At 37.1% G+C, this 21,046-nt stretch overlaps 3 protein-coding genes across 3 annotated transcripts; all 3 read right to left on the reverse strand.

Moving 5' to 3' along the window:
* Window positions 1-1,265: 1,265 nt before the first annotated feature.
* LOC117624305 (calcium-dependent protein kinase 2-like) lies at window positions 1,266-5,442 on the reverse strand. The gene is made up of 8 exons (XM_034355463.1): window positions 4,290-5,442; window positions 3,594-3,737; window positions 3,349-3,501; window positions 2,960-3,075; window positions 2,538-2,705; window positions 2,308-2,435; window positions 1,717-1,816; window positions 1,266-1,640 (listed from the first exon to the last, which is right to left on the reverse strand). Exons 1-8 carry the CDS (start codon window positions 5,062-5,064, stop codon window positions 1,566-1,568), a joined length of 1,659 nt encoding a protein of 552 aa, XP_034211354.1. The 5' UTR covers window positions 5,065-5,442; the 3' UTR covers window positions 1,266-1,565.
* A 4,408-nt stretch (window positions 5,443-9,850) lies between these two features.
* On the reverse strand, window positions 9,851-11,033 carry LOC117626515. The gene has a single exon (XM_034358236.1). The coding sequence runs from the start codon at window positions 10,764-10,766 to the stop codon at window positions 10,149-10,151; it is 618 nt and encodes a 205-aa protein (XP_034214127.1). The 5' UTR covers window positions 10,767-11,033; the 3' UTR covers window positions 9,851-10,148.
* A 6,758-nt stretch (window positions 11,034-17,791) lies between these two features.
* On the reverse strand, window positions 17,792-20,591 carry LOC117624833. The gene is made up of 2 exons (XM_034356305.1): window positions 19,951-20,591; window positions 17,792-19,431 (listed from the first exon to the last, which is right to left on the reverse strand). The coding sequence occupies exons 1-2, from the start codon at window positions 20,380-20,382 to the stop codon at window positions 17,923-17,925; spliced, it is 1,941 nt and encodes a 646-aa protein (XP_034212196.1). The 5' UTR covers window positions 20,383-20,591; the 3' UTR covers window positions 17,792-17,922.
* Between the last annotated feature and the right edge of the window lie 455 nt (window positions 20,592-21,046).

Consider the following 21,046-nt stretch of genomic DNA (forward strand, 5'->3'; position numbering starts at 1 on the left):
ATAAAATGGTCAGTGGGCAACATTATAGAATTGCAACCTCACGTGGAACGGAAACTTAAATGCTTGTCTCTTTGATGCAATTTGTGTCAGGGAATATGAAGGTTAAAAAATCATAAACAAAAAATCCACCATCTGGGGCACTTTGCTCTTTCCTAATCAGGTTTCAGCAGAAGACAGATGAGCCCTGGCAACGTTGACTTGGTGATCAACGCTTGAAGCCAACGTAATCAAGGGCAGATTAGTCTTTTCACTTGGAGGGTTGTCCAGATTATGAAAACTGTGGGTGCCGAAAACCATTGCCATAAACAAATCTGTCTTCAGGGTTCTATGGAAACTGTGCTGCAGTGCTGGATGGAGGGTGAAAAAGAAAGCCCTGTTAATAATGAGTGCACACACAAACACCCCTTGATTCACATTCACTGGCTTTCTAATTTTCAAGACAATAGTATTCTAATAAGAACCCTGGGGTGGGGCTGAAAGTTGTCTAAGTAGGTCTAGGGCTGTGTCGTATATTTATTTTGTTTGTCTTGTGAACAGTGATGAAAAGTTTTTCGATGTTTAAGGTGTGTGCTCTCTTTCAGTTTAGCTTCACACTACATGTAACAGAGGAGATGGAGGAGTTTTTCACACATGATATTGGAGAGAAGAGGATTCGAATACAGGACATCAGGTACATGAATAACTATTATTAACCACTTGAGTTACAAGCTCTTGCAATGAGATGAAGGAGATGGAGGACTTACGTAGTTCCATTTGATTCAAAATCAACTCGAAGTTTAAGAATCGAGACATTTAATTAATTAATACCATCTTGAGCAAAAACTCTATTTTAGCCCCATTCTTTTCTCAACTCGTCATCTGATATTAAAACCCTTCCTTACACGTGGCAATCGGAGACTTAGCTGTTGGTACGTGTTAAGCTCACAGTGAAAAAAGAACGTCCTTCTCATGAATCTACGGCAGCTGTATATTATATGATCATAACTGCCTATATTATAGTCATTGTGGAAGAAGAAAATAGCAACAAAAGGGGTCGGGTTTACTTGGATCACAGAGTAAGCCACTATATTGCTCTATGGAAGATTTCAATATATTACACAAAAGGGTAAATTCCAACGGGATTCTAAGCATTTTAACCACTCACACATTCATTATTGAAACTTCTGCCAAAATCCTGTTCTCTCGTTTCTGTTTTCTGTCATTGCTCCTCTTACAGATTCATCTTCCGCATACTATTATTCAGCATTTATTTGACAACGAGAACCTTTTCAGTTAAACAAAATCATTGTATATTCAGGCAAAAAGTTCAAAACAAGATTGAACAGGAACTTCAAAAAATAAGATAAACGGTAAATAGATGCAGAGAAACACAACCCAAGTAATCAAAACCAAACTCTATCTTCACATGCTAAAACTGCGCATTTTTCAATCAAGATTCACAACGGTCTAGTCTATCTCATACCTCCCAGTGATAATGCTCTGGTAACAGTTAAACTCACTAACGCAGGTCACATCCATGATAATTCACTTCCGCTTGTAAAATTCAGAAGCACCCATTAGTGGCATTAAAAGAGCTTTCCTGGTTGTTGAGTTCCACTTCTCATCATTGCACAGAACTCCGAATAGTTGATCCTCCCGTCCTATTAATTTGAATAGATCAGCATAAAAAGTTACAGAGAAAAAGTTACAGATATTTGAAAATTGTAAATCACTTACATTATCTGCATCAACCTCCGAAATTATTTCTCTTATGGTGTTTTCATCGCCCATTGCGTGCTCCTTCATAGCAGCCTCTAATTCATCTCTTGTAATATACCTGTTAGTGGAAATTGACAGTGATGAACTTCATTAACTTTCCTTATATGACTGAATGATGTAAAGATATAAAACCTTACAACTGTTTGGCTCCTTAAATTTATATTACAATATAATCAACCTATTAATTATTAACTGGCTAGTCCCTTGACAAACAGGTTGGATAAATTCCACCTTGATTAAATTCATGAATCAAAAGACTTTAGGCAAGCCATAAGCCAATGAAACTTCACTTCAACATCAATACACCACAATTTAGAAGGTTGAAAAAGAAGACAACTGAAATGTCTATAAACAAGAAAAGTATGTAAAGTTAAATATATGGTATAATCATAATGAGAAGGTATCCAATGTTTTTCATTTCCGCCAGTAGGATCAAATAATTGAATTTAACTTTATTTATGATAAAAATAAACTAAAATAGAAAAGAGCAGAAATCCAGTAAGAGATCAGTAAGTACCCGAAGTACCAAACAAAAAAAACTCAACTCACCCACTGCTATCCTTGTCAAAATACTGAAATGCTTTGTACAGGTGCTCATCTCTCTCTAATCTTTGTCTGTGCATAGTAGCAGATATAAATTCAATGTAGTCAATCGATCCATTTCCATCCACATCAGCCTGAAATTACGCAGAAATTACAAGATTTCCAGACATTTATGAAAAAGCGAGGCATGACAGTCGGCAACAAATTGAGTTCCTGGAAAATTGATATTTACTTACAGCATCCATGAGTTGCCTAACTTCGGCTTCTGACAGACGCGACCCAATACGCGCTAAACCTGTCTTCAGTTCTTCGTAAGTTATTGTACCACTCTTGTCAGTGTCCATATTGGTGAACATTGCTTTAAGACCTTTAATTTCTTCTTCAGATAGATTCTCTGCTATGACCTAGGGGAAATTTTCAAAAGGCATCAACATTATTAAGGAATAAGACAGGTAATGAAAGAAGGAATCCTCTGAACACTTCAAGACAAATACCAAGAAAATCTTTGTACTTTTTTTTAATTACGTTCAAGCTTATATAATGCTTCTGTTTCTGGAAATAAACTTCAAGCCTGCAGCTGATAAACTATTTGAAATGCAAACTTTACCAACTTTTATTGGGTAAAGATAGGAGCTTTTGAACATAGTTTGGTAATTACCTTCAAAGCAAGTTGCTTGAGCTTGTTCATTGCCCTGAATTGCTTCATTCTAGAGAGAACTGCACTATCTATTGGCTTGTCTGATGCTACTCCACCTACTCTGAGCCAGGGATGCTCTAACCATACAGAATATTAAATGTTAGTCAAAAAGCACAGGAGCATAAAACAAGAGCCAGTGGTAATAAGCGCAATGTAAACTGATGAAATTTTATTTTGACTGATTCACTAATGAATAACAACCACAATGCTAAATCAATTATTTTAATGCTTTATAATTATCCTTTCAGCTTCAGTTTAACTGCTACATTTGGCTTGTTGATGTTATACAGCATGTTTTACGTAGTTAAAACTTTCAGTCCAACCAAAATAGTATTTAAGAGATAAGATACCTAGAACTTCTGCAGAAGTAATTCTCTTTCTTGGGTCCTGTGTTAGCATCTTTCTAACTAGATCCTTGGCACTGTCTGATATTGATGGCCATGGTTGACTTTCAAAGTCAATTACTCCTTCCAATATGGCATCAAATATACCCCTCTCAGTTTCTGCAAATATAAAGGAGAGATATATTGATAAGAAAAGTACAGCCAAAGGGAACATTGAAGGTTTAGCAAAAATACACTGAACTTGTATTTACCAGCCCAAAATGGAGGTACACCACTCAGTAGAATATACAGAATAACTCCTGCACTCCAAATATCTATTTCCTTTCCGTAACTACGCCGCAACACTTCAGGAGCAACATAGTAAGCACTGCCTACTATATCACGGTACACCTTTCCTGAGATGAAGATAAAACAAGTGTCGCAACACATAAGAATCTATTCACTATACTAAATCTTCAGACTATGATTTCCTTAACTGAAGCAAAACAACCAAATAAGAATGAGAATTTTATGGAAGCTCCAAAAGTAATGAATTTGTTTATAAACATCATAATCTGATTAGCAACACTACACAAGGCAGGAAAATGACAGGGGCTAACTAATCTTACTACTCTTAAACCTTGGCTTTACTAACAAACATACTGTGTTCCCAGTAAACCACACAATTTTCTTTTCACAAGGTATAACATCTGCAACAAAATTAGAAGAATAAAAATTTACAGCAAAGCATTACTCGTAACTTTTCAACCACTGCATTTAGAAACCCAATCAGTTCTACAAAAATGGACAGACAGATGTGCATAAATCAAACCAATAGGAACTACATGCCATTTTGGCAGTCCAAAACATGGTTAAATAAGCAAACTGATAGCGTCTAGTTCTAAATTCTACAATTTGTAACTGGATATGGTTAACATACATGGATCATACAAATTTACAGTACTCACCTTCCTCAATGAAAACAGACAACCCGAAATCCGTTGCTTTCAACATTGCTCTTTCATCCTTGCTAGACAACAAGAAATTCTCAGGCTTGAGATCACGATGAAGCACACCCATAAAGTGACAAATGTGCACAACATTGACAATGTCACGCAAAATTGCAGCTGCTGCCCTCTCCGAATATTGGCCTTGTGCTATAATCCTATCGAAAAGCTCCCCGCCAGCACAGAGCTCCATCACTAAATGCACAGAATACCTGTCCTCATAAGACCCCTTGATTTCCACAATGTTTGGTTGTCCAGACAAATGCTGCATAATCTGAATTTCTCTCTTGATGTCATCCCTGTCATTCTTGCTCACAAGTTTGCGCTTGAGAATTGACTTGCAGGCATAAGAGTGACCAGTAGAGTTCTCAGTGCACAAGTATGTGATGCCAAATTGGCCTCTGCCCAGTTCTTTGCCAAGAGTGTAGTATTGTTTAATGTCATCAAAGGGCTTCCCGAGAATGCTATTTGGTGGTGCTGCTGCTGGTTTAATTGGAACAGGGATTGGCTGCTGTGGCTGTGGCTTTGGCCTTGGCTGTGGCTGTGGTTGTTGTGGCAAGGGTTGGGGTCTGGATGGTGGGGGTGGGTTGTGGGTTTGTTGGGCTGAGACTTTCAGATGCTGAACCGCTGGCTGTGGCTGCTGATAAGGTTGGTGATGCAAAGCACCACCTGTGGCTAAGCCATACCCATTAGAACCCGGTTTTGGAGCATTTGGTTTGCTGCTACAACAACCCATTTTCTGATCAGGACTTTGGTGCTGAATTTCAATGAAAGAAACCAACTTTGGAGCTGGATTTCTTGGGATTTTTCAGAGCCAATCTGAGACGATGAGAAATGAAGAGGGTAGGACAAGAAAGATAAAATGGTGGATGAGGGCAGGCAACCCAAAAAATCTGATCTTTAAGGAATTTAAGCAAAACCCAGATCAAGTTTGATAGTTATTGAGAAAGTTGTGCGACCATAGTTTCGTCTACATAGGAAATTTTGAATATTGCGTGTTGACGCGGAGCTGAATTTCAGTAGTCTAAAAAGAAACAAGAAAATTTGCTTCTCTTTCCGGGAAATTTGAAGGTGTGGTACCAATTTGTCGGGATTAAACAATTTCACCAAATATAAACACAAACGGTAACGCTTTACTTATTAAAGAAGTTATGTAAAGATTTTAATACTAAATTTTTATTCAAGGGGGTTTTAATGCCAATTAGTAAAGAAGTATAATTAATAAATTTTACTTGTATTGTAACTTGATTTTGTGATAGTTTTCCTTTCGTTTTCATAAATCTTGGATTTTACCCTTAAGTTAACAAATCTTAGGCCCCGTCCCCATGTGGTAGTTTCCATTCAAAAAGGAGATACCAAACCAAGGTCATTTCATCTGCTTGGCTAATTAACTTGGTAAGTTTATTAAGCAAATTTGTGAATACAAAAACTGAAAAATTAAATTAAATTAAATTTCCCAAGAGAAAAAGGAAAAAATATCTATTAAGGAGACAGAAAATTGCAATTTTATAGAGTTTTTGATATTTTTGTATGGTCAGTGTGCCTTAAACTCCAATTCACACGAAAGTGACTGCTTAGTTATATTTAGGATGTGCCATATTCTATCCTCTTCTCTTGCATAAAAAGATTGCCATGTAAAAAAATTATCACGCATAACATGTTGCTGACAAGTATTTCTCTTTTTTTTGGGCCTACATTCTTATTATTATCTTAGCATCATTGATTTTCTCTGTGGAGGGCAAAGTTAATAATTAACGACTTATTAGATGGCAGGCAATGACCAAGTCCAAAAAGAAAATCATAATTTAGATTGGAATTTGAACCCATAAAGAAGAAGGTGTCGACCCAAAAAAAAGAAGAAGGAGATTATATGATTTATTGATAGACCAGAAGATTATAATTGTTGAGCTTGAATCTATGAAAAATAACAGTTAAAACTTATATGATTTCACATTTCATTTTCATTGCTTGAAATGGAATAATTTGGGATTTTTTTAGGAAGCAGTTGGCAGAAATGTGATTAAAATTAGTTTCTTTGAGCATCCGCAATTATGCTTCGTTTTTTTATAGTTAAAATTTAACTAAAACACACACAAAAGTCATAAATACTATAATTATTTTTTAATTCAATATAATTGATTCATCTCTATAAAAATTAATATTAAAAAATAGTTAACATTAGTTTAAAGTTTAAAATATGCAAAAAAACAAAGTAGCATTAAATTATAAGGAGTCATAATAGTCTTTTTGTATTTAGAAAGTGAATAGAGAGCATGTTGGAGTTATATTTTTCAAATCTCTCTCTAAAATTTATTTAAAAAGATAATTTAGAAAGTTCGTTACGGATGCTCTTCGTCCCATCACTTTCTCTGATTTATTATTTTATTACCCCATCTCTGTATGTTCATGTTCTGTCGTGCTGTTTTAATCTCCATCCAAAAAATAAATAAATAAAATAAAAACCAAAAAAACATCATCCCAAATGACTAGCATTTCAAATTTATTTTTCCTCGTGTGTGCCAGCTAGCTATCCATTGATTCCACGACCAAAAAAATATTCAAAAATTCAAAAAATCGTGTGGATTCATTTTATGTAGCCGTACACGTGTTGAAATAAAAACCAAACCAAACCCAGGTGTTTCACTTGCCCAAGAGACCGACCTCTAGACATAAAGCTTAATGATGGGTGCTCCTCTCCTCCTGGTTTAGGTAGGTTTGTGCATATATATTATGGACCTACGACTTAAAGGAACTGGACACCCACACATCTTAATTATCAATAGGGAATGTGTTTGCACTCACTCTAGTATTACAACTAGAGATTACACTTTGCAGCCCAAAATCTGATTCTGGCTTCTCGTAGGGCATAGTTAGAGATTGAACGGAAATTTTGCTACAATCAGTCGCTCGAAAAACTGAAGACGTTCCCTAATTCAACAAATTTGGGGTTTAGCACTATTTTCTGGTCCTCTTGGTGTCAACAATTCACATGCAGTCAATCTGTCACCTACTATTCCTACCATTCCATTTTCTCACCATCACAAGTGATGACGATGGGCTTCTACATCCCTCTATCTACGTAATCCTCCCATCCCAGCAAATGCATATTGCATATGAAGAAGGGCCACACCAACTCGTACTCAATGTCAATCGACTCTGCATTGGGCTTCGGTTTGTAGTTCAAGTTGGATTTCTCTTTTCAATAAAAGCCCATACAATGTAGAGAGAGAGAGAGAGAGAGAGAGAGAGAGAGAGAAGACTTTTGCCCAGTAATTGTTTGAATAATAGAAGAGTGTGGATGTTTTTTTTCAAGTAAAGAACAAAGGCAGGCGGGGAATAAATGCCGGAAGAGTCAGAATTAGAAAATATGGACAAAAAATGAGGAGGCCCACCCACTCTGAGGAGCGAGCAAAACCAGATGCTTTTAGTGGAAGCTGATAGAGAGTGGGACGGAAGGGCAGGAGAGGTTGACAAGGTCCAGGCCAACGAAAATGCAATATTTACTGTGCGGAGAGGATTACAAATTTGTAAGGAATGATGCAGCAAGAGGTTTATAGCTTAAATACCCAACAATAATAAAGTAGTTACTCTTACACTCAAGATATTGTTGTCGCAATATCGCTCGTATAATTTTTATAATAAAAAATTGGATGGATGGCATTGTCAAGTTGAAGCATATATAAGTGTATGTATATGGGCTAAAACTTTTTCAAGAAAAGGACGCAACTCCTTTTTATTGCCTCTCTCTCTCTCTCTCACTCATGAACTCACAACTCACAACTCACAGGCTACGAGAGCCATTGGTTTCACCTTTGTCCTTGTGCTATTAAATCAACACTAACTGACTAGACTTTGGAAATTTGGATTTAACACTAAGCTTTGGATATCAGGGCCCCCCGCACCTTATGCTCAATGCTCATCATCATCATCATCAAACTCTTATTTTCTCTCTTTTTAGATTCCATGCTTTCTTCATGCAATTGACACGACTTTGAAAATATCAGGTGGACGAAATAAAACCACATGTCATTGTGAGATATTTAATTATATATTCATTCTTAATACTAATTTTATAGATAAATACTATATCATTTAATTCTTATAAATAAACTTTGAAAAAACCCTATTCTTACCAGCTGTTCTATTTTCAAGTTTACTTAATATACTAATTTTCTATTTTACCATTTTATTTTGAGTGTTTTGGGTTTTTTTTTTTTTTTTTTTTGGGGTGAGGTTTTGAAGTTGGGCTTGTTTTACAAAAATCAATAGCAGTTTTGTAAATTATAAGATGTTCAAAGCTTTTTTGTTATGTTGTAAATAGGATTTTGGTGTGTTTTTAAAGTCAATTTCATGTGTGTTTTTATATATATATAATTTGGGCTCCTATATTTGACATAATAGTGAAACTCTCTAATTTTATTATAAAATTATTGTTAATTGTTACTGAGGAAGACATGATCGTAGTCAATTTTTTTTTATATAAAGGGTAAATAAGATAGCTACTTAATTATCCATATATATATGTGTGTGTGTGTAAGTGTTGAGACACTTATCAACTAATATAGTTTGGTTAAATGATAGGTTTCTGTTATAGTTCAAACTAAGCAGTCCTGATCTCTTGGACCCCTGTAGTCCAAGAGATTTATGGTCACTCACCGTTGGATGTAAATTCAACGGTTGACTTGAATCGGGTAATAATCATTTATGTCATATTGCATTTATATATATCATTGTGAACCATTAGATTAATATCCAACGGTGGGTGACCACAATCTCTTGAACTCCTGTGGTCCAAGAGATCGGGACTGTCAAACTAAGATTGGCTTGTGAGGTTTGAGAGATGTTAATTATCAAGTGGAGATGGTATGAATTCTGATCACATTTCAAGTCACTAATATTTGATTGTTCTAGACTTTTAGTATCTATTTATTCTACAAGTTTTAAACAGTTTGGTGGAGAAACTCCATAGGTATATAATAGTTATATCAGGTAGTTGGGCCATTAGTGTGAGACTATGAGAAAAAAAAATTGGTTATCATGTTACGTGATATTATTAATTTACGTGTTATTATATGTATAGATGATATTGTTGGTTTTTGCTGACTTAGCGTATTAATATATATAAACACACATAATTCTAGTGTGACTGTAACACTATTTTTTATTTTTTATTTTTAAAGAAATAAGATAATAAACTACAAGATTGCACTCAATGACATTTTTATTTTCCCTGTTCAATTTTTGATTAAATTGCCACGTATCCTCAAATTTTATTTAACTCAAAGAATGACATTTTAAAAAGGCATCTAAATCATATTGCTGTAAAAGCCTGCATAGTTTATCAAGAATTGTAAGAGCTAAAAAATTTCATAAAACAATACTCTTAAAAGTTCACATGTGAGACAAGATCTCATTAGAGTAACTGTTCTCCCAAGTAAAATTCTGGATTCAAATTTTAGCATCCGTATAATGCGTGTGAATTTAATATTCAAAAATAAAAAATAAAAAATCACAGGGGCCTGTACCTGAAGTTCATAAATTACCAAATTATATTACCAACTAAGACAAATTGATTTCCAAAATTCAACCCACGACAGAAAAAGACCAAAGAAGGACCTCAATCCAATCCCCAATTCAGAATTCAAATGTTTGGGCAAATTGGGCTCACTCGCAACCGAGGCTATTAACTCAGCTGAATCATTGCCCAGTGCAAAAATACCATTTCACAACAATCAGATTAAAATCTCCACTACCACGTCTTCCCAAATCCAATCATTTTTAACAATAAAACTCCCTTTCTAATCCTAACACTAATCACAATTAACCATCAAACCCGGTCCGGCTCCACACCGCGTCCCTTACCCGCCGCATGTCCCGGCCCTTCAGGGTCCGCCCGACGCCTTCGAAAACTGACGTCGCGCCGCGCGTGTATTCACGCGCTAGGTACTCGTGTGGCGGGATAATCTCCGAGTCATTCCCATCCAACTCCTCGTCCAACTCGTACAGGGAGTCCACCGAGTCGACCCGGAGAATCTTGCTCCAGTCCGGCACGTTCACGGGAGCTGACGTGGCCATGTGGTGCACACGTGGGGACGCCACGCTGTCGTGTCCGCGGAACTGGTGCACGATCCTAGGTGATGACGCCGTTTTTCCGGAATCGTCAAAAGCCAATGACAGGCCACCAACGTTTCCGTCTTCCCGTGCAATTCGGCGGCTCCTCCTCGACGACACGCCCCCGTTTGTCTCAGCGGAGGCGCGTGGGCTCCAATCTCCGTGCGAATTTTCGATTTCGGGGTCTTCCCTTTCGTCCACGGTGTTCACCATCGACCAGACGTCGTCTTCGCCGAGCTCCGGCGAGTCATGAGCGTGGCTGTAGCTGCTGTAGCTTCCGAGCAACCGTTCGCTGCGGCTCTGCGTCAGTTTCCGGCCCTTCGCCATATGTCATAATCAATCAGATTCCCACGACGGAATCGATAATTCCCGGCGATCCAATTGAGGAAAGGAAAAAACCCACGAAACCCAATTTCACAGCTCCATTGAAATTATTTATTATATTGGCTTACGCATAAAGCTGGGCTTTGGAGGGCTGGTCAAGTGTATATATAGAGAGCATTTCCATTTGGCAAGGCCCCCCCACAAGCGAACCCAATAATTCATTTCATTTGCATTTGAGTCTCATTTTGTCCGCATTTCCTTATGAGCTCTCTCTCTAACAAGATGCATGGTGATATTAAAAAGACGCCACAAGTTCACAAAACTGTAAAAAATAGTGAAATTCCAATAGAGTCATTCATCCATTACATGCGCTCCCATCAGCACGTGTCGACCACTTGCCTATCTAGCGTGAACCTTTTGTTTTTGGACGAAATACTTGCCGGTGAAACTGAAAAAAAAAATTTCTTATCTTGATACAAAATAGCAAGAGGAAAGCTAATGACAGTTGTGCACGTGCACCTTGAGAAATAATCGAATAGTATTGAAATACAATAATATAATATAATATGCGCTATACTATAATTACTCATGCACCTCCTAAAAGCATCAAATAATAATGAAGAAAAAAAAATTTTCAGCAATGGGGATTGTTAGGAACGCGCTCTTATGTAAAAATACAAAGTATCCATCCACCACGTCGGTATTCCCCTCTTCACAAAACGGGGCCCTAACGCCAGACCCGTCTTGTTTGACTACGTCAAATGACAAATGCATATAATAATCCACGTGGGTACGTCCTCCTCTGAAAACCCACCACGTGGGTACTTCCAAAGCTGCGGGTCCCGCTTCAAGGGTCAGTCCATGCCAAGTGGATGAACAGTGATCCGCTAAATAATTTGATGAAGGAAAAATAAAAGGTTTAGGATGATGTGGGGAGGGGGGTGGCTCATGACGGTGACTAGAAAATTTAGCCTCTGCATAATTGATGGTTTGGGAGGTAATCAGTTTGGGTTTGTGGTTAAAATAATCCCCACTTGGGATAGAAAAGCTAAGTCTTGTGAAGACCACATTAGACGGTCCAGAATAACAATAGTGGGGTGGGGGCCAACAAAGGACTTGTCGTTTGTGAAGTAAACAAGTGAAGCTTTATCACATTATTCATTTTCCATGATTTCACAATTTCCACAATCCAATGGCCCAAATTCAATGGACTAAGCTTGATATAGTAATGGAGTTTTATGTGCTTGAGATTATAAGAATTAATGGGATTCTAGAAGCATCTGACCATATAGTACTCTTAAAACTCATTATGATATATGATTGTGTGCGGCACACTTCAATAATACAATGAACAATTTGATATGAATTTTCATCATCGCTATACTATACTATATATGCATATTTCAGTACATATTTATCATTCCCGTCAAAAATTTTGGGTAACGCTAACGTTTTGTGTATTGATGGACGGTGTCCATTGTTGATCGGCCTAAGTTTTGTTCTGGATGAATGATTGACGTATGTAACAAATGAATGCACAATTAGCATTTTGTTATATAATGAACTGACAACTGACAATCGTTAATGGACGTATGTTATATAATGAATGCACAGTTGCAATTGTTGATTGGCCTAAGTTATACAATAAATGGACGATCAAGCAAGTTGATTGACGTATGTTACATAATAGATGCATAGTTGACAATGGTTGACTGGCGTAGATTACACAATTAACTTTCCATATTGACTCATCTCATGCTAACACCATCCACCATAACTGCAAGTTGCAGTTGTTATCCAGTTGGGATTCTAAGAACCTTGGAGGATAATAAAATTGATATTTCATGTTTCTCTCAAGAGAGGACCCCTCTTCCTTTTGTGAGGATCCCTCACCCTTGTACTGGCCTCATTGTGTGGGATTCTGTTGGGCGACCTGGGCTTTCAATGACCAAACATTGGCTGGGACCCGCTAGCCATGGGCCCATGGATGATGGGTTCACAGTCTAAACTCTAGAGGTGCACCCTGACCTGACCCCCAAGTACCTAACTCTGTCTTGTGATGGACCAATCAATATTGCGATCAAAGTATCCTATGCTATCTCTTGTTATGTATGTCAGCTCCACCAGATCAAAACTACAAAATGATTCAACGGTTAATAATGGATCACTAATTGATGCCCGGAGTAATTTTGAAGTGTGGCGCGGTGATTGTGTGCATGTGCCGCAGGAGTACTATGCTGTGTATAAACCGTCCAATAAGATAGGAACCTGTCGAATCTGCAAAGTCAATGACGGCAATAAAAGTGGAATATTTTACAAGTACTTGCATGGACCCCACCCCCATCACCACTGTTTAAAAAATAATAATGATATCAAGCTCCATATTACGTCATGCGTTGCAACAAATTTGTTACAATGAACCATATCCATGTAAATTAGTGTGTTAAGAGTATCTATAATCATATTTTTTATTTTTATTTTAAAATTTTAACTAAAAATATATAAAAATTATTTTATGAGCTCTCTATAAAATTTAAACTTCAATCATATTCTCTACTTTAGAGACTTATAAATGCTATAACTCTTTTTTAATTAGTCAATTTCTATTAAAAAATAATTAGTATTAATTAAAGATTTAAAATATTCATTAAATAAAGCAGTATTAAATTATAAGAAACCAGTAAGAATCATTTCTCTCTCATCAGAATTAAGAGGTGGATAGAAAACTCATTGTAAATGCTCTAATAATGTGTGTGCGTCAATTATGTAGAATAAGAATCCCACCTGCTACTTAATTACAAAAATAAAATAAAATAAAATAAAATATAAAAACCCTCGCTAAGCTCAGTGTTTAGCATATGATTTGATGGTGGCAAGATGGGTACTTTATAAAATTCAATTTGGGATTAAAATGAATGGATCCAGAGAATCACAAGGCTGAGGAATGAATGATTGTACTCGGGTGAACCATGGGATATTATTTTATTACGAATATGTCAAGAAAGTCACCCCTTTATTCTAACATGAGATTCTTGTATATTGTACTAACATAAAATTATATATATATATATATATATATATATATATATATATATATATATAAGGAGAAGTATTATCAGAGAGCTTTTGTTGGAGGTTTTGTCGGGTAGCAGAGGCTTTGTGTTGTCAGGTTGGCCAAGAACATGTTCTTCTTGCACCAGATACTACGTAATATTTTGTAGTTGCAGCAAACACCTCTGTCTGTGCTTTATAACGGGAATAACACTGTTTTACAATCTTCAACTAATAATATAATGATACGTGGAAAAATTAACTCACGTGTTATTGCGTTATTGACTGAGGATAACAAAAAATGTTATCTCTATTGCATGAAAGTCTTTCTCCTATCTGTGGGGACTCCAATTAAAATTATCAAATTTTAATTTTAATTTACCCTTTTCTTGATTTGATTCTTTTCTGAAGACCCCAAATTTGATCGTCCCTTTTTGTTTTCTTGCAGGATTTTCATCACCTGCACTGCACATGAGGAGCTCTAAAGCTAAGAAGAGTGCAATTTGTGGGACCCTTCTATACAAATTTTTTGCTTTATCTTGTTCTGGTTGGTTTTGTTGGCTAGTCCACTCAATCTTTGTGACGTTCTGCAACTTGGCGCTCCAGTTTGAGTAACAAGTTGCAAGAATTACCAAAAAACCAACTACATAGGTCCTATAGGTCTGCAATTTTTGCAGCAACATCCAGCATGAATTATTTTTACAATAATGGAGCATTTGATGACATTTTCAACTGGGTTGTAAAATTTTAGAGTGATTCAAAATATTTATAAAAAAAAAAAATCTATATGAAATGGACTTTAAAAATACAACCAAAATTCATTTACAACATAACAAAGAGGTTTCGAATTTCCTATAAATTACAAAACTGTCATCGATTTCTTAAAATAAGCCCAACTCCAAAATCTCATTAAAAAAAAAAACATAAAACACTTAACAGGGCATCAAGTAATTTAATAATCAAAATTAAATTCAACAGGACCATCATTTTTTGGTGTTTTTTTTTTGTTTTTTTTGTTTTGGTTTATAGAAATTAAATGGTGTAGAGTACTAAGAATGTGAATATAACTAAATATCTAAAAAAATTAATTAGGGTTAAGTTAAGAAGATTATTATTTTGCAAAATTATTGAGGCCAAGTTTGGTTTGGAAGATTGAATATCAAATATCTGTGTCACAACTTTTTCAACCAGATGGAGATGGAGGGAGGGAGGCAAATAGAGGTCACAATCAACCCATTTTCAAGAAGGAGCTCACCACAAAAAAGAAAAAAAAATCAATGCCTAATTTTTATTTTTAACATTATTGTTTGGTTGGCAGCAGCAAGCTCAGCTCAGGTGGCAGGCCTTTTTTTCTCTATCCTTATGCATCAACGATTAGAAAGGACCGATCGTTTTCTCTGGTTTGAGTTGTTACAATCATGTTGAGTCAGCCATGGCTTCTCTGTCATGTGCCGGTCTAAATCTAATCCCCTTGAGGAAATTTTATTTTATTTTATTTTTTCCACAGTAAGAGGAATTATTGAACTTGAAATGATGCAATTAATCTGTTTGATATATAAATTTACTCTCTGTTTTTATTTTTTCCCCCTTTTCATGCTATTATCACCACAATCTCAACAACCAGATTGATGCCAACGCCATGCCACTTCCTCCATGAAAGAGCCGACCACCAATATAGCAACCTTGATAAAAATAATCAATCAATCTTCGACCAAATCACATTAGTTTATTATCAAACCACCTACTAGTATTTTTTTTTTCTCTTTGGTTGCAGTTGCAGATTCCATTTAGTTTTTTTTTTTTTTTTTTTTTTTTTTCCCCCCTGTCAATAGTAGTTTCCCCACTGTAAATTCTAATCACTGATTGAAAATAATTAGGAAGAATCTTAGCCTTTTTTTAAATTCAAAACCTGAAAGGGGTCCCCTCAACAACAATGATTTCAATCACCTTGATGCAATATCTAAACCTTTGTTTCATCAGATTCAGAGATCATAACAGCCTTTAAATGGGGTTTCAAAACTATATACCATGATCATCAAAACTTACACAGAGCCAGCATCTCCTACAGGACACTGATGGGCGATGCTGCTCAACTAAAAATGAACAGTTCGAATCATGAGATGATATTCTGGGTTGAGCGTGCATGTATAAAAACATATGCGTGCATATCTAAAAACATGTGAAAGTGGAGATTGGTGTGAGGTCATTTTCATTCTTAGAGTAGTGTCCATCAAGTGGTACAAAGTTTGCTAGTTTTGTAACGACAATTGAGAGAAAGTGTAGGCAGAGTCGAGGTTATTAGCAAAAAAAGGTCGTCCCACTTGCATGACGTGTTGCCTAAGTCTCTGGCTGTGGCATTGACGGCAACCCCCATTTCTTCATCGGTCAGGTGGGAATTTTGTTTGTACAATCATTAACTCTAGGACTAGAAGAGCTCTTGTTCGGCCAAAACTCAAAGCATGATCAACCATCAAAATATCATCTTAAATCTTAATCTCTCTGTTTTTTACAGGTAGGTTAATTATGTATTTGCCATGCTTGCGTCTCTTAATTTGGTGACTACTTCAAAACCATTCATTCGTGAGCATCTTGCTTTCTTTTTTGATGCATGCGTTTTTGGAAACCTACTTGTGCATTTTGTTTTCTTAATCTTAAGCACCAAGTCAAGTTGTGTTTGGTCAATTCGTCGTCTAATTCCATCATGTTAACTGATGATGATTGTCCTTTTAAGGGTTGTCTTAATTTCTTCTCTGTTTTTATTTTTCTTTCCCAAATCATCATCAGACTTGAAACGATAAATTAAATCATGAGTATGGTCTTTTAAACACTTCTGCCTACCCAAGCAAGAGGATAAGATACGCATCTAAACTGTGCTTTGAAAAACTGGTTTACTTGGAGAAATTGGAGATTAAATTATTGGTGCCAGGTCTTTTTCAGTAATCGATTTGACAACCCAGTAACTATCTAACAAATGAGGTTGTGCATCCAGAGTCATGAAAGTCGTATTACTCACTGTATCCTTTTGTCTTAATTTAACCCCAAAAAAACCAATACATGATTTGTCCATTGGTTTGGACTGGACCCAGGGCAGATCACTTAATTAATCACCAGTAAATTTGGGCCCACAGGCCTTCTGATGTTGGGCCTCATGCCTTTTTTTTTAAAAAAAAAGCGTTGTGGTGATTTGATTTGAAGGGGAAGAGGGGGGAAGGATTTTTTTTTTTTTTTTTTTTTTTTTTTTTGGGGTGCTCTTTTTAGATTTTGTTAAAGTTTAATCCTCCGCTAACCTTAACTGAATATAAACGATATCTGCAGCAAATTGCCTGATGTAAATTATTAGTTAATGTTCTTTGTTGGGTTTTCTTTTCAGCTTTATTATCGAATTTACGTTATTATTTCGGAGAAAACTTCGTACTATCGCTGCTTGCTTTGTATTTGGTGTCACAAATCAAATTATACTCAACTGTGTACAACTACAATTGCACGCATTTATGTAAAAAGCTATGTTGGTCTTAGAGGACCTTATAATAGTCTACTTTTGCGAGCAAAGTTGATAGCTTTGCAAATTGCATGAATTATTTGGAGACAACTTTGTTACATTCTACAGACATGGGATCCACCACCAGGTCCTCAGCAAGAAGCAAACAGGGGAACACACAACACTCACATTTTTATCAGCCTATGGAGAAAAAGAGAATCCCACAAATTCCTAATTCTTCTTTCTTGGGATGGGAAGAATGACCCAAAGAGTGGGTCAAAAACACTCTCAACTGCCCCCTCCTACCTGTATAGAAAAAGCGCACACACAATGATTGGCTGTCTAGCTGGAAATAAATGGCTATAGTATAGCCTATAACATGCTTACTCATAATGCCATGTTATACAGCTGCACAACATGCAATAATCAATACCAGTAAAGAAATATGAGAGAGAGAGAGAGAGAGAGAGAGAGAGAGAGAGAGAGAGAGAGAGAGAGCTTAAATGAATTGTTCTTTCTCATTTGTGTCCAAATAAACATACAATATAGTGAAGTTTGCTCTTTTATGGACAGCAACCAAAAACTAAGAAAAGAAAACAAGTGTCTGCTTCTAATGTATAAGCTCCTAATTCACCTAGCCTTCTGTTTAAGAACATGACGCAATTGTGATTTCTGGCTTTCTATTTTTGCATCCAAAAGCTTGACCTTCGAACCATTCTTTTGAAGGGCTCGGGGCCATTCAATGGACCCTTTCATCCCTCGAGTTATGTGTGGATTCACTGTGTCTGTTGGGATCCTCTGTCCAGCTGAATCCCGGTGTGTAGTATCATGTTCAAACAACCCTTTATTTGAATTTTCTCCCCAACGTGATGTAATCCCATTTGAAAGCCTCCCTTCACCCTCATCGAAACCTATCTTATTAAACTCACCATTGCTTGGACATGATCCACAAAACTTAGATGCAGAAGATGTCTTGCGCCTTGATTGCTTCTCTGATGCTGCGCATACCTCACTGATTTCCCTATCTGGAGAACATTGACCTGCATTATCATTACTATCACTAAAGCTCCTTGAAACAGTTTTTCCCTGGCCAACCCTGTCAATTGTGGGATTACCCCCTTCCAATGAATCACAAGATCCTCTGGCATCTTTCTGTAAACAACCATTATAATCATTATGGCAATTCAACTGCTTTAACAAATCAGTTTGGTTGAACCCATTATCCTCATGGCTAGGTGTGTGACAAATGCAGGGTTCAATCTCCCTCTCACTGCCTTCACATCGCCAGAGCTCTTCAAAAACAGCGAATATATCATTTGATTTTGGAGGAACATTAGAAAATTCTTCAATACCATGGACATTCAATGACTTAACTGCCTGCAGGATCAACTCAGCTTTTCTTAACTCCGTCATATCCAGAGTGCCAAACCTTGACCTTAAGAAAGTTTCAACATCTGTTATCAGCTTGTTCAACTGACAATATTTATCTTCAAGAGCTAGTTTTGCATCGATCAGCTTCATCTGGACCCGTTCTTCACGCCAAACCTCTGCTATCTGCAACATCTTCCTCTCTTCTTCCACTTCTGCAATAATTTTCTTTGATTCTCTCTTCAATGCCTCAACTTCAGCCTTGTCTTCTCCAATTTGTTCAGCTAGTTCATTAGAAATTTCTTGCATGAGTTTTCTGCTCTTTTTCTCTTCCTCATATTTTTTCATGAAATGCTCCGCAGAGAACTTGGCACCTGCTAATTGATTTATCAGATTGGTGTTAAGGTTTTCCATCTGCTGACGACTTTTCGTTTCCCTACTTAATTCTTCCTTCAATCCGTCAAGAGCACGATTTTTCTGCTGTGCTCTGCTCTTCCAATAGATTCTTTCCTCTTCTAGCTTCCTCAAAAAATGTTTGACTTTCTTCTTAAGGGACTGCCGCTTAGCTTCTAGCGAAAGAATACACAATCTAGCTTCTGTTAGTTCTGCATTCATTGTCGAAACAACAGAGCCAGTAGTAACTGGCCTATCTTTGAGAAGCTTCACATGGTTGTAAAAACGATAGATGTCATCAAATTCTTTTGAGCCGCCAGGGCTCCACTTTGTTTCCCTCTCTGATGCACGTTCGGGATATGGCGAAGACGGTTCAAGCTAGAAAATCAAAAGAAAATGAAACATAAATACTAGAAGTTTATAATTTAGGTATTGAAGCTTGAAATCTTAATAATTTGATAAGTCAAAGTTGTATAACACATTAGGTTGCTGAGCCGCAATTTTTTTGTTGAGGCTAAGGGCAGGCGCATAACTGAGACATTGTTTGACAAAGATCAATCCTTTCCTTGCCCAATGATGAGTTCAATATTAATATATTCAATTTCAAGGCATGAACCATAATGATTGATTTCAAAGTCTTAAAATCTATGTAAAACCTCTAACACTTTGACAAAACAAAATTGGCTTTAAGATCTGAACCCAAAATTGAACATATCCAAATGATAGCAATGCAGTCATTCTCTCTGAAGTTCCTATAATAACCATTTCATATGCAAAATTATACATTTCAAATAAACAAACACATAGCAGAGTTCAAACTCACAGTGGCAGTCACATAATAACAGAGTCAAAAACGAAACTTTTACAAAAACGACATGAAAATCGAATCAGAAATACCTGAAGCTGAGGCGGAGGAGGATCAGAAGGGCCAGAATTGAACTTGAGGTCTTGATCCCTTGAAATTTCGTTAAAGCGCAATTGCCAGAGCCCCGCGGCAAGCTTCCGAGCGGAGGCCTCGACGACACCAGTGGTTTTGTGGTCGTCGAACTTCCAGTGAAGAAATGGACTCGACGGGGGTCCGAAATTCCGGCGCCGGTGCGTCCAAGCTTTCCGGCGACGGGAATGGGCACCGCCTGACTGATTCATTCGGTGGTCATCCGAGTCTCGGTTTTTGTGTGCTTTGTTTGCTGTTGTGAGTGAGAGTGGTTCCAATGCTTTTATAAGGAAAGGAAGGATGCTTACCCCATTGGTAAATCTAGAGCCAGCGGTCGACACGACTTCTGTGTCACCCCCTTTTTTGAAGAATGGCAGTTTTCGTGATAGACTCATGAACCACGTGAACCTAACCAAAAATACTGGTATTGCTGTGGATTCTTTGGAGGTAGACTATGTAGATCTAACTGATGAAGATGACGTCAAGATATCATGTGGTACGCGGGGCCCAAGTATCCAATTTTCTGATCGAGCGATGACCCGTTTCTGCCAACCTTGGAAGAATGCCTTAATCATCAAGCTTTTGGGTCGCTCACACACCTACAACTACCTTCGTGACCGACTGCAACAAAAGTGGAATCTGAAGGGTCAATGGAAGCTCGTCGATCTCGTCAATGACTATTTTGTGGTCCAATTCGACCTGGAAGAGGATTTGAACTATGTACTGACGGAAGGACCGTGGATTATCTCTGGGCAATACCTAACCCTCCAGAAATGGCGAACTGGGTTCTGCCCTGCTACAGCACACATCACCCGTATGGCAGCCTGGATCAGAGTATCCGCTATCCAATTGGAATGCTTTGATGTCTGGGCTCTCAAGAGAATTGGTAATTTACTGGGTAAATTACTGAAAATTGATGCTCTCACCACAAGCCAGAACAGAGGTAAATTTGCTCGACTCTGTATTGAACTAGATATGACCAAGCCTCTGGATGCCTTTATACAGATCAATCAAATTTGGTATAACATTGAGTATGAAGGGCTGCCAGATATCTGCTAT

Source organism: Prunus dulcis, chromosome 4 (genome assembly GCF_902201215.1).
Source record: "Prunus dulcis chromosome 4, ALMONDv2, whole genome shotgun sequence".
Classification (NCBI taxonomy): domain Eukaryota; kingdom Viridiplantae; phylum Streptophyta; class Magnoliopsida; order Rosales; family Rosaceae; genus Prunus; species Prunus dulcis.